The sequence below is a fragment of the Aspergillus bombycis genome, assembly GCF_001792695.1.
Source record: "Aspergillus bombycis strain NRRL26010 chromosome Unknown contig00098, whole genome shotgun sequence".
Taxonomy (NCBI): domain Eukaryota; kingdom Fungi; phylum Ascomycota; class Eurotiomycetes; order Eurotiales; family Aspergillaceae; genus Aspergillus; species Aspergillus bombycis.
The window spans coordinates 24,795-37,752 of NW_019170100.1; the positions used below are offsets into that span (position 1 = coordinate 24,795).

General features: G+C 50.6%; 6 protein-coding genes across 6 annotated transcripts; 3 read left to right on the forward strand and 3 right to left on the reverse strand.

Annotated features, from left to right (window-relative positions):
- Positions 1-492: 492 nt before the first annotated feature.
- On the reverse strand, positions 493-1,374 carry ABOM_009505 (aldo/keto reductase family protein; the record flags this gene model as incomplete). The annotated part of the gene is made up of 1 exon (XM_022536633.1): positions 493-1,374. One exon carries the CDS (start codon positions 1,372-1,374, stop codon positions 493-495), a length of 882 nt encoding a protein of 293 aa, XP_022385724.1.
- Positions 1,375-1,791: 417 nt separating this feature from the next.
- Positions 1,792-2,292, forward strand: ABOM_009506 (cupin domain-containing protein; the record flags this gene model as incomplete). Its single annotated transcript, XM_022536634.1, has 1 exon — positions 1,792-2,292. The coding sequence occupies one exon, from the start codon at positions 1,792-1,794 to the stop codon at positions 2,290-2,292; it is 501 nt and encodes a 166-aa protein (XP_022385727.1).
- A 453-nt stretch (positions 2,293-2,745) lies between these two features.
- ABOM_009507 (putative MFS transporter) lies at positions 2,746-4,780 on the reverse strand (the record flags this gene model as incomplete). The annotated part of the gene is made up of 8 exons (XM_022536635.1): positions 2,746-2,974; positions 3,029-3,129; positions 3,189-3,308; positions 3,375-3,636; positions 3,708-3,946; positions 4,001-4,063; positions 4,123-4,220; positions 4,288-4,780. 8 exons carry the CDS (start codon positions 4,778-4,780, stop codon positions 2,746-2,748), a joined length of 1,605 nt encoding a protein of 534 aa, XP_022385726.1.
- Positions 4,781-5,171: 391 nt separating this feature from the next.
- Positions 5,172-6,479, forward strand: ABOM_009508 (Gfo/Idh/MocA family oxidoreductase; the record flags this gene model as incomplete). Its single annotated transcript, XM_022536636.1, has 1 exon — positions 5,172-6,479. One exon carries the CDS (start codon positions 5,172-5,174, stop codon positions 6,477-6,479), a length of 1,308 nt encoding a protein of 435 aa, XP_022385729.1.
- A 1,323-nt stretch (positions 6,480-7,802) lies between these two features.
- ABOM_009509 (SDR family oxidoreductase) lies at positions 7,803-8,659 on the reverse strand (the record flags this gene model as incomplete). Its single annotated transcript, XM_022536637.1, has 2 exons — positions 7,803-7,996; positions 8,050-8,659. The coding sequence occupies 2 exons, from the start codon at positions 8,657-8,659 to the stop codon at positions 7,803-7,805; spliced, it is 804 nt and encodes a 267-aa protein (XP_022385728.1).
- Positions 8,660-8,898: 239 nt separating this feature from the next.
- On the forward strand, positions 8,899-10,840 carry ABOM_009510 (Zn(II)2Cys6 transcription factor domain-containing protein; the record flags this gene model as incomplete). Its single annotated transcript, XM_022536638.1, has 4 exons — positions 8,899-9,071; positions 9,122-9,805; positions 9,855-10,135; positions 10,185-10,840. 4 exons carry the CDS (start codon positions 8,899-8,901, stop codon positions 10,838-10,840), a joined length of 1,794 nt encoding a protein of 597 aa, XP_022385704.1.
- Between the last annotated feature and the right edge of the window lie 2,118 nt (positions 10,841-12,958).

Genomic DNA, 12,958 nt, shown 5'->3' on the forward strand with positions numbered 1-12,958 from the left:
ATTGAAATGCTTACAAGAGAATGTGTTGCCGTACACCCTTTACATGCTTTAGAATTATCTAGCATGAGGTTATCAGAGCTGCAGTTGATCCTGGTTGACCTGGCCAAGACGTCCTATAGCCATAGTTCCTGGTGTCAGCGGGCGGTGCATCCGCTTTATCTCCTGTATCATGCAATAGTAGGGTTTGGGACCGAGTCGCAAGAAATTAATTCTGGCTGTAGCCTAGTACGCATCGGATGTCAATTGGCTCGTTGGAGGGCACAATATGAGAGAATGAGTTATGATCTGCTAACTTGTCTGTTTAACCCCGGTGGGTTCTCCTCTCCTTAGTCTTACAATGGAAGAATACCGCCGCTGGGGATGTTTCACTCATAGTAACCAGTATCTCTATTAATAAGGTAAAGGTATAAGATAAAATTATAGCATATATGTGCTCATTCTAGAAGAGCTTCCGCGTATTATGCTTGGACGGCCAGAGGAAGATCAGCCATTCTAATGCCAGTATTTCCGGACTGGCTCTTGTATGAGCTGCCAAGCCTGCTCCATCGCTTGGGCGACATCCTCAGGAAGAGGCCCTTTCTCCGAATCAGCCAAGTTACCTTCTAACTGCTTGACACTGCTCGCTCCGATAATCAAGGAATCGCCGTGCGGTTTATCCAAGACAGAGTGGTGTACCAGCCAACGGTAAGCGCACTCAGCAATGGTGAGACCATGCTTTTGAGCAGCTACTCGGATAATCTCCAGTGCCGCGAAGGTAGTCTTGTTCCAGTAGCGGGCACTCATCGTAGAGCTCTGCTTGTTGTTGGGATCGTACCGTGTCCCAGAGTCGAAGGACGTGGTCTCAAGCTGGTAGCGCCCGGTCAATAGGCCACCTGCCCGAGGTTGAAAGGCATATAGAGCAATATTGTAATGCCGAAGACAGGGAAGTAACTCGGCCTCAATCGCTCGGTGAAGCGGGTTGTAGATGCCCTGGTAGACAGACGGACGTATCCAACCATGACGGTCGCAAATTTCACACATCCGGGCGACTTCCCAGGACATGAAATTACTGATTCCAAGACGTTTGAATTTGCCTTCCCGATGTAACCTGTCAACTTCTTGCATTGTGACTTCGAGTGGTGTGTTGCGGTCCGGTGCGTGAAGATACCAGAGATCCACGCTGTCTGTGTTCAGCGCTTCGAGGCTTCGGTTGAGTGCTCGTCGCAGATCGTCTGCGCCGAGAGTGTAAGTATCGGGTCCAGCCCCCCAGTTCGCTGTTGGGTATATTTTCGTGTGGATCCGCAAATTCCTCTCTTGCCAACCACTTTTCTCCCAAGAGAGACTCTGAGGTGCCGTTGCCGTAGGCGCGGGACGTGTCGATGTCGCTGTGACCATGTCGCTGGAAGACGTCTAGCACATCTCGAACTTCCTCTGGCGTGGTTTGTCGGCAGCCATCCAGCCCCGAGAAACCGTCAATATCCAGTCATTCGTTGATCCACGGTGGCGACAACGTACCTGCTTGGCCGACGGTCATAGCCCCAAAGACGATATTGATCTTGGTGGATGTCATTGCACTGTTGATAGTAATAACAATGGGCTTTTCGTGTACTTGAATAGATTATTCGAATGTCCCCAACCGCCATGGTGGGTCTATAGCATTTCAAGTGGTCAGCAATTTGCAGTGGTCGGACTTTACATCGGAGTTAAGAGCCGCCTCTTCTCAGTTAAGAAGTCAACCACAAGTTCCACAACCCTTGCTGCCATAGAGCCAAGTGCCATCATTCATCACTATTTCCACATTACTATATAAACATGCCTGAGTCTGCGGCACCGTCCCTACCACCTCCCCGCCGAGTTGTGACCGGCCACAACACCAACGGCCAAGCAACAGTGGCTGTCGACTCGCACCTTACGCCCCAGCCCGCGGGGAATGGCAACAACATGACGATACTATGGTCGACGAGCGAGCATCCCGCAAACGTCGGTGAATTAGAAGATGCAGCGCTATCGGCGCCAAGCTGGCCACCCAAGGGCTCTGGAATAAACGCTTATGATATCCCCCCCAAAACAGAGGGAGTGTTCCATCGGTCTATCACGCTCGACTACGTGATAGTGGGCAAGGGAAGTGTCGTTCTGGGCCTGGAGGATGGCTCGAAAGTGGCGTTGAGTGAGGGTGACGTGGTCGTCCTGCAAGCAACGATGCATGGCTGGAGCAACACAACCGACCAGTGGGCACGGCTCTACGGCATGATGGTCCCAGCACAAGCGCCTATTGTGAATGGAGAAGAGCTCAAGGAGGATTGGCCTTTCTAAAACACCTTACTCGTCTTGCTTACAGGTGTTTGATCCCTTCGTTGAGAATGGATCTCTTTTCTGTACCCAACGAATTCATCACTTGGTCAACCTGATTGACCTCAGATGCTGAACGAAAAGTTTATATCTCTCAGTATGGTACATTTGGTCACATTTGTTTTGGAGTGCCTTCATTCCGGCCAACTTGGTCTATTTATTCGATTTTCTCTTGCTGGCGAATTCAATTTCCATGATCATTCCTTGGCTCTCTATTGCAGTGACTGTGGAAGAGCTCGAAACACAGTGTGGTATTTTCTGATGAGCTTTGCAGTATTGTCGTAGCTTTGTATCAACTCCTTGGTTTTCATCGGACTATAGGTTACCGCCTTTTGTTGCTGGCAGAGAAAAGTACCAAAAAACATTGATTATTAGCAGTAACAGCCAGCCCAATCCACAAGCCACTAATCCAGCTAACTAGTACACAAATATGAAATCCTCGTTCTTGAGATCCGTCGTGTCCGAAAACCCCTTATCTTCAGATTGATTCTGCTGAGCAGCGGCATTTGCATCCTCAAGTTCGACGGCCTTACCCACCTTCTGCTTGCTGAACATAGACTCATCCACTACCTGGGCCGATTTACCGAGATCCAATCTCCGTTGTGCATGCTTCCGATTCAAGTAGATGAGGTACAGATTGGTCAGGCTGGGAGAGTAAGCTTCTGCGTCCTGCATGCAACCACGAAACCTAAGGACTTACATCGCAAACACGCCTACAATCACGAACAAGATAAGGTTCGAGATTAATCCCGGACGGTACAGAGGAGCCTGAGATGTTGAGTAAAGCTGGGGACCGATCACCTGTCTATGATCAGCATGAAGATTCCCGACGAGAAAGAGACTAGGCAAGGGGAGTATACATTGCCGGCGCACATTCCGATCAGCACAACCGCCGAGGTACACTTTCGTTTGGTGTCTCCAGCGGTATTCTGTGCCTCCCATGCGTATACGAGGGGTGTAATACCTGCTAGGAAGGAGACCTTATTTGATATTAGTCATGTCGATGAGATAACTATCGGTTGAGATGAAGAAAGAAGCCCGCGTACCAAGTAATACCCGAAAAGAAGAACCCCCTTCTGCTCCCGGGGTACAACAATCATCAATAATGTCCCGATAGCAGACACAATTGCAAACCCAACAATGACGAGTCCCTTGCGCTGAAACCGGGTTGCCAGCCAGCCTCCGCCTACGATGGCGATGACCTGGATGACCCCAAAGGGGATGTTGAAGAGAATGGTCTCGAACGAGCCGTATCCGAAGGATTTGATGATCAGGTTCCCGAATGTGCTGATACCACCGCTTGGGATTCTGGATGGCGTTAGCTTTGGTATTCCTTGGTTAATGGCCAGGCACGGTTCCAATAAAACACTGTCACATACGAGATGGCGACGATCAGGAAAAACCAACACCAGGTTTTCATATCATACAGCGTCTCCCAGACGTGGTCCCAACGCCACTCGCGGGAAACAACACCCATCTGGTTTGCGCGGAGCCGTTCTACAGCGATGATTTTCTCACGGTGATTGAGGCACTTGGCTTCCATGGGTGAGTCGGGCATGAAAATGAGGACAAGGAGTGAGAATGCAACGGTGAGTAGCCCGCAGAACATGAAGATAATCTGGCACAGCTTAGCTGATATAGTTCAAACTGGGTGGATAGTATCGGGCTTTACCTGATAGGAATAGAGCGTGTTGCTGTGGATATGACCCAATCCGTATGTGAAAAGACTTCCGACCTGTCAAATGCTTTGTCAGTAGTGTTTCTCTACATTTGTAGATCGACAAACAAACGTACGACGAATGTCACGCCGTTCATCCCATTCCAATAGGCCGTCCGCAGAGTCTGTTCGCCTCGTCTCCACCACATCTGCGTTACGGCCACACATGAAGGTGCTGTTGTGTCTTGTTAAGATCTTATCCCAGACAACAAGCTACTACGATATGCTGGGTAGCAACATACCTATCATTGCTTCGAACGCCCCCAAGGTAAACCTCAGTCCAAGCAGGCTAGGAAAGTCCGTACACGCCGCCATGATGGCCAAAGAACTCCCCCATAACAAAATCGCCGATCCGATCAATTTTCCTGTCGGAAGCTTGACAAGCAGCAGCGCTGCGATAGGCTGCATGACTAGCTGGGCCAGATAAAGAATCGACCCCAGCCATGAATATTGCTGTCCGTGGAGGTTTGCGTCCTCGACTAGCCCGAAAATGGAGACATAGGAGAGCGTGGATTTGTCGAGTTGCTGGAAGAAGTACGCGCCTAGGAGTAGAGGTAGCAGACGGCGATCGATTCGTTTTAGAACAGCCTTCTCTTCTTCTGGTGTGAAGGCCCGTTCGCCCTCGTCGACCTCAGCAAGGAACCGCGCCGCCTTTTCCTTGCCCTGGTTCCGGGGTGCTTGGGGGTCTTCCACCGCGGTGATATCGTCGTGTGGTGTTTCTGCTGGACCTGCCATGATGACTAGTAGTAAATGTAGCGGTGGGGAACGACATTATCCTGGGAGAGAATGTATTTATTCTGGGTTCGGATTATAATATCCCGATACGAGCGCGGTAGCTATTGATGGATATGAACACAATGACAACCATACCTGGCCTCCTTTGGGATCCAAAGCCCAGTGGAACTCTTCCCCAGACTCCAGACCCCAGATTTCCCCGCATCATATGCTGAGTCCCGATTCATGGAAAAATTGTCTATTTAGCCTGAACGAAGCCTGTGCGGGGAGTGCAGATCTATCACCTCGGGGCATTGCAACCCGAGGACTTAAAAAAAGGCAGCTATCTCCTCCTTGACTCCAAGGTCCAACCGGTTGACACCTTTTGTTCGTCCAGGTTGAAACCGCTATCATGACCAATCTGAACGGAACGGGGCCCAAGATGAAACGATACGCCTTAATCGGAACCGGCGGCCGCGCCATGTTCTTTTATACAGCCATCGTGCGCGACTTCGGCAGCACCGCCCAACTGGTCGCTTTCTGCGACACCAACAACACCCGCCTGGCTTACGCAAACAGTCGCATCGAGACCCTAGGCCACAGTGCCGTTCCTACATATCTGGCTGCGGACTTCGACCGCATGATCGACGAGACTCGTCCGGACGAAATCATCGTGACCACCATCGACCGCACGCACCACCAGTACATCGTCCGCGCATTAGAACGCGGATGCAACGTTGTCACCGAGAAGCCGATGACGATCGATGCGCCGCGGTGCCGACAGATCATCGACGCCGTCGACCGCACCCAGGGGCAGGTGCGAGTCACCTTCAACTACCGGTATGCGCCGCATAACACCAAGATCGCGGAGCTGTTGAATGCGGGGGCGATCGGAGAGGTCCACTCCGTGCATTTCGAGTGGATGTTGAATACCTCGCACGGGGCGGACTATTTCCGCCGTTGGCATCGCGATAAGCGCAACAGTGGCGGGTTGCTGGTGCATAAATCTACGCATCACTTTGACCTGGTAAACTTCTGGTTGCGGACCAAGCCGGAGACGGTGGTTGCTATGGGCGATCTACGATTCTATGGGAAGGAGAATGCGGAGCAGCGGGGGGAAACGCGGTTTTACTCTCGGGCCCGGGGCAGTGAGGTGGCTAAGGAGGACCCCTTTGCACTGGACTTGGAGAGCAATGAGCAGCTGAAGGCGCTCTACGCGGATGCCGAATGGGAGGATGGGTACTATCGCGACCAGAGTGTGTTTGGCGATGGTATCAATATTGAGGATACCATGGGGGTGATGGTGAGGTATCAGTCCGGGGCCGTGTTGACATACAGTCTCACTGCGTACGCGCCCTGGGAGGGGTTCCGGGTGAACTTCAATGGGAGCAAGGGTAGGCTGGAGGTTGAGGTGGTGGAGCAGTCGTATGTGAACTCGGGAGGAGAGCAGGCCATGGAGGGTGCGCTGGAGAGTCGCACCATTCTCCTGCGGCCAATGCTGGGCAAGCCCTTGGAAATCGAGGTTCCAACGGGCCAAGGGGGTCATGGTGGCGGCGATCCCCAGTTGCTACAAGATCTCTTTGGTACCCGGTCCTCCGATCCGCTGAACAGGGCTGCATCACATTTGGATGGGGCATGGTCGATTGCGACGGGCATTGCGGCCAACGAGTCAATGCGCACGGGGCAGGTGGTGCGGGTCAACGAGGTACTGCAGTTGTGAGCTAGTTACTACAGCTGTGTAGCGACTTTTACAACATTGATTAATAAGTGTGTCGGCATATGAAGCTGTTTCTCGTAGCCATGATGGCATTCAATACATTTACTAATTTATAATTGCAAGCGTCATACTAACTCACTCATTAACCCGTCGCACAAAATCAGGAATCAGCAAGGAAGATCAAGAATATCAGACTATGATACTCTTGAGGACCGAACCGACCTCCCAGTCTCCCAGTATAGAGTACACAGAGGATTATATAAATGTCTATCAAGATGGGAGACCTTGAGTGCAGGCCCAAACCTAAATGATGCGCCTTGGCTTTTATCTTCTGAATCCGGGACGGGAGATTAAAGAGCGCCTTGCGCGGCATTCCTGGCCAATTATCACCTTTACCAAGCAGCCGCAAGCCACTGATATCTACAGGATTTGTCAATAAGGCATAGTATCTATATCACAGCCACATCAGAGCAACACGTGAGCCCGGCACATGACATTCATCGAGACCTCAAGGCTGCAGTATATCAGCCTGCGGACTGACAATGTAGGTCAGCGAGAAATATTATGACTTAATAGAAGCCTCTTCATGGCCCAAACAGTAAGTTTCCCTCAACGCACCAACTAGGTCTACTACGAAATCTGACATACTCGACGTCCAGTTGTGCAAAATACATGTTACTACAACCCGTTACACCAAATGCCCTACTTCTTGCACAAAGGTGAGGCGCATCCTCGTGACCATGGGATGCCCTATTTTGCAGCAACGGGGCAAACCTGTCGGGACCCCAAGGAAGTATACCTCGGGCAAACGATCGCGCGAGGGCAGTGCCCGAAGCACAAAGATGAAGGCTTCGCGGAGTATGATGCACGGTGACTGGGAGACTTATCAAGTGAGACGATTAGCGAGATTTGTTACAATAAATGTCCATGTTTATCAGCTGTCAGATACTTGGTATCATGTGCGACTGTGCCGGAGTCTAGCCACACAAGCCAATCCAGCATCACGATCGATCTACCGATTACCTGTGGAATTTCTCATCATTGAAGAGACTTTCGACGTTGAAACTCGTCACTAGACACTCGTATATATATGAGACTAATTGATAAATGGTAGCATTGAGAAGAGGCCTATAGGCTATAGGTAATCCGGCCGAGTTGTTTTAGAAGGGATAGGAAGGAGAAATAACCTGTCAAGAAAGCGTTCAATTTTTAGAAGATTATTTTACTACTCTTTGAATACTATGGCTATGGTCCTATTTATATCAAGTGTTTAGTCTATGTAAGTTGAATACAGTCTCCGATGCAACTCGCCAGTACCCACAGCACTCACAACCACGTTGCCCTATCTCCATTATGGCTCAGTAGCAACCCGCTAGTCTCATCATCCAGACGCTCAATCACCTGGAGGCTCTTTCTAACACTCTCCTCAGGCTGAATCTGCCCCTTGAGTTCAGGCTCAACTGCCTGAAACTGCTTCAGCATGACATTTTCCGCCTGTAGTACCTGAGGGGGTTTCTCTCCTGTGATGATATCAGTTTCCACCAGTGCCGCAGCAAGTCCAAAGACCACTCACCATCCCATGTATCAACCCATCCAGGGCTTAAAGCCAACACCTTAATACCTCTAGGCGCAAGTTCTGCTGCGTACTTGGCGATTTGGACATTCATGCCGGCTTTTGCGACAGAGTACGCGACAGCATAGCTGATACCAGTCTTATTGATCAAATCCAAATCCGCCATGGCGCTAGAGATGTGCACAATCTTCTTCTGGATCCCCTTCTCAATCAGAGGTAGGAAGGCGTTCGTCGTCCATAGACCGCCGTAGATGCCCGTACTGAGGGCTGGGTCGAAAATTGCCCGAATGGCTTGCGCATCAAAGGGCATCTGGGTCGGGTTGGAGGACATGGTGGCCGTATCAACGGCGTTGGAGTTGTGGATAAGCACGTCGAGCTTACCGCCAGTGACGGCGGCTGCGGCCGAGGCAGCCTCGAGAATGGACTTTGGGTCCGTAGCGTCACCTTTGATAACGTGCACGTTAGGGTGATTGGAGGCGAGCTCAGATATGTCGGGCGATTCGGGATTTCGCACAATAGCCAGGACGGTGTTGGCCGGATCGGCAGCGAGTTGGCGCACGAACTCGCGGCCGATGCCCTTGGAGGCTCCGGTGATGGCATATGAAGACATTTCGGAGTTTTGTTTAAGGTAATAATTTACTCCAGTGATAAATATATTGCTCTATTCCCGATGCCATTGTGACATTCCCTTGATTTACTTCCCTATTTATACCTAACTAACCTATACATTCGGCGGATTACGAACCGTTCCGACCGGATGATCCGGTTTTCCCGGTCCAACTGCTCATCGGCCGTCATCCACAATCCCGTCGTCCGCTCCGTTTCCTCCCCGGCTCCATATACGATATCATGAACGCCACAAGACCTGCAGTTAAGAGGAGAGCATGTGTGGCGTGTACGGCTGCCAAGGCGAAATGCACGCCGCAGGCCGTCAACCTGTGCCAGCGGTGCGCTCGTTTGGGCAAGTCGTGCACATACCTTGACCTTCCGCAGACGAAGCGGAAACACAAGGCTGCACCGAGGTAGTCCTTCCCAACACACATGGTGCTTGTGGTATTAACTATGGATGCAGCCGTGTGGAGGTGCTAGAGAAGAAGGTCGACCAGCTGATGTCGCAGCTGGCTGCCTTGACCCGACAGAACGGGCAGCCATCGCCCGATACTTCTAATCCGCTCACCAACGACTTGGTCTCATCTCGTGATCCCGAGCCAGATTCGAGCGATATTGCCGCGCTGATAGATGCTGCTCAAGACCCGTCCCACGGTGTCGATCCGCCGACCAGCTCTGCTCTGCAGGGCCAGCCGTCTATCGTAGATCGAGGCCTTTTGAGTGAAGCCGAGGCCGAACGCTTGGTTTCGACCTTCCAGCTTGACTTAGTGCCCAACTTTCCCTTTGTATTGATTGCACACGACGAGACGGCCGCTCGCCTCAGGTACCGAGAGCCTTTTCTCTTTTTGTGCGTCGTGGCCGCGGCTATGGGTAGTGCGCACCCTCTGCGCAAGACGGTCGCCGAGGAGATTATGAAGCATGTTACATCGAGGGTTGTGGTACGGTCTGAGAGGAACCTCGAGTTGCTCCGTGGCCTGCTGGTTTGCAGCGCATGGTACTCATATCCTGCGGAGAGATATCACCCGCGACTTTTGCTGCTGATTCAGTTTTGTGTTTCTATTTTGTATGATTTGAGACTTCACAGAAAATCTAGTCTGAGTTTGGATGAGCAGCGGGCACTGCTCGGGACGTATTGGATGTCGGTTGGGTGAGGTTGTCCACGCTGGTCGATGCGGCTTCGACTAACTTTCTATTAGTTTCTCTGGCACACTCGGCCGGCCGGTGATCATGAAGCATGATGGGCGAATCGATGAGTGCATTGAGAGTATGGCATCCACCGAGCATTTGTCAGATCGGTGTATTGCGCCATTTAGCCACCTCCAGTCTTTCTCGGCAACAATAGATGACGTTTACGCTTCGATGCAAGCAAGCGGTGGAAGGGCACTCGTGCAAGTTACGCGCGGCTCACTGCAACGGCAATTTGATAGCGTGAGGGCACGTGTGGAAAAAAGTCTCTCGAGCTGCCCTTCATCAACAGGTATGGCTTGGATCCAAAGTGGTTGATGGGGATTGACTGTCCGCTACAGAGAATGCCATACGCCTTGAAATCAAATATCTGGAAATACGGCTCGAGGAGTTATCTCTTCGGGAGGAACTGTGGATTGCAGAGCCTGCCAGCGCAGTCCGAACAACCATGCTGGTGGGTATAATCCAGCGAAGCAAGGAGCTCATTCGTATGATCACAAACCTACCAGCGTCGGAGATTGCCCACATGACAATAACTACAAGTGCTCGTTTATGTGCCGCAGTGGGTTACATGCCCACTGCAATATTCACCCTTCTCAAGCTTATCACTGGCCCCGCCGACTCTGCCATGGAGGCTCAGGTGCAGGCCGCTGTTGATGCGGCAGACTATCCCAACCTTGTCACGGAGCTGGCCAACGTGCTGGAGTCGAAGTTTGAGGGAATGTCTTCTGTAGACAAAGAGACGGACATTGCAGGGAGCCTGTGCTCTAAAATGCGGCTGCTAGCACGTTGCTACCCATATCAAATCAGGGCGATTGTTGGAAATGTCCCATCCCAAGACGCAAGGCAGGATACGTCCATGCTGGCAGCGCATGCCAATGAGGTTGCTATGACCCCCCAAGACTGGCCGTCTATCTACGGTGACCTGGGCGACATATTCCCTGTCGATGACATCCAGTGGGATTCTCTGTTGAGCAATTTCACTGGCTTTAGCTAGCATGGCTGATATCTTTGTGGATTATGTTACAAGATATTCGATACAATATTACATAGTTTCATGGCAGATGATCAAGGTTCCGTAAACACGCCCCCTTCGTTCCAATACATCAAGGTTACTCCGGTGAATCGTTAACACACATTGCATGAGGTAAAAGCGAACAGCCAGGTGCAACGGTTTTGGAATTTCGTCCTTCAGTCAGGTCGATCCATAATACCAAGCCGTGTGAAAATCGTGTTTCAAGTTAGGTAAACTTACTTGAAATGGGAAAGCAGTACATATTGGTCAAATTTGACCAAACATGAGGGATTTGGGCCTGCCAAGTTTGTATCGGGGTCTCTTGGAATTCACAATTATAAACCCCAGTCGAATAGATGAGGGTACTCATACGATAGCCGGCCCCAACGGGTGGAACGGATTCTCCGGTACGGGCCCGGGCGGACGGAGTTTCCTGTTGAAGATCGATGATTTCTCATGGAGATTGAATCCACTAGTCGCATTAACCAGGACCATGATGGAGCAAAAGCAGTGTCCTGGACACCGGGTTTATATACCAATATCGGCGGGCAATCATTGAGAGCGGGATACATACCCTTATCACTACCAGGAGTGTGCAAGGCACCTAATTTAGGGGCTAGATGATACAAGGCCGTTTACCAAAAGAGCAACATTTCCCGCGAAATACCTCTCGCGGATCCCAAAGCCTGCTAGTTAGCGCACTAGATAGCCTAAGATCACTGCGTGCCTTACCGAGTGAGAGCTCTCACCTCCCTCATCCGGCCTTCCAAATTCTCACTTATATCGCCCGCATTCTCATGGTGCTTCCCTCACCATTTTAATGATACGGACAGAGAATTGGCCGTGCAAAGCATGTGGCTTAAGTATCACTGAATGAATGAGAAGCCCTGTCCTCTATAACCTATGGTTTTAGGTACCAATATACCCGCTGCAATGGATAATATACTCATAGCTCCATTCGATCGCCGCTTTGTAGTTGTCCGACTAGGTGAGTCAGGCAAATCGATCACTAGCTGTAAAGGGAAATCATTCTTTAATTGTTATACGTGCAATGAATGTATGGACCTCTTACGCACATATCGTTTATTGATCCTCTCGGCTGGTTTCCGTATATCTGATTGTTGTATTTTGGGAAATAGTCTTCTATTTACTACTTAGTTATTAGTATACATTCTTGATAGGAGTAGTACCAAAAGTGTGCCAACCTAAAGATTGAAAATAATAAATCAAGATGCATCCATTCAAGATCAACACAAGGCTTCCATTCGGCAGATTACGAGAGACTCCGCGGAGCCCATTTCCTGTTGCAAAGGGCTGCTCAATGAGGTTGTCCAGCAAAACGACCGATAAGTCACGCCCAGAAGGACGGCTTGACCAAGGATGCAGTGAAAGAAAGATTACACTGAGCTCAAGCACACCATACTGCCGATGGGTTACGCAAGTCTGTTCTTCAATAGGCTAATCGGCTTCGCGAGATATACGAGGATGACGAACGAGATTACGCCTGGCTGATGTATAAAGGCATGACGTGATGGTAGCTACTCACAGGAGCCGAGCGAGATGCGTAAGACACATCCTATCATCCACATTGGCCCCGCTCTCTTGCATATGGTGACCCTATGGTAACCCAAGACACATATGACCATACCTTCTACCAAACGGAAGCAGGGGTCACAGTTCGACCTTGGTAACGTGATTGATAAGCAGGACCATACATGAACATTAGAGATATTCTTCAGTGCGTTTGCCTCTAGGATGGGGATGGGTAGGAGTTCAGAGTGGCGGAAATGGTTGACGATCATGAAGGCGCGTGACTGATATTGCAATCCGCCACTGTCAGAGAGCCCTAACACAACGGACCCTCTCGGCCGGACGTTCACTATCGGGCTTCGACATATTCCCTCACAAAATGATGGAATAGCCAACACCACTCTTTCTAAGAAGATCCTGAAAGGTGGGGCTACTCATCACTGGTTGTAAATGACCTTGTCGTTGTGGAAGCGAAAGATTGTAGCCAAGTGCATTTCCGCGGTTGTCTTCATGTCTCCAGACTGCTCACACTAGTGTTAAGAAAATGTCTTCGTCATTATCTGTATCGAG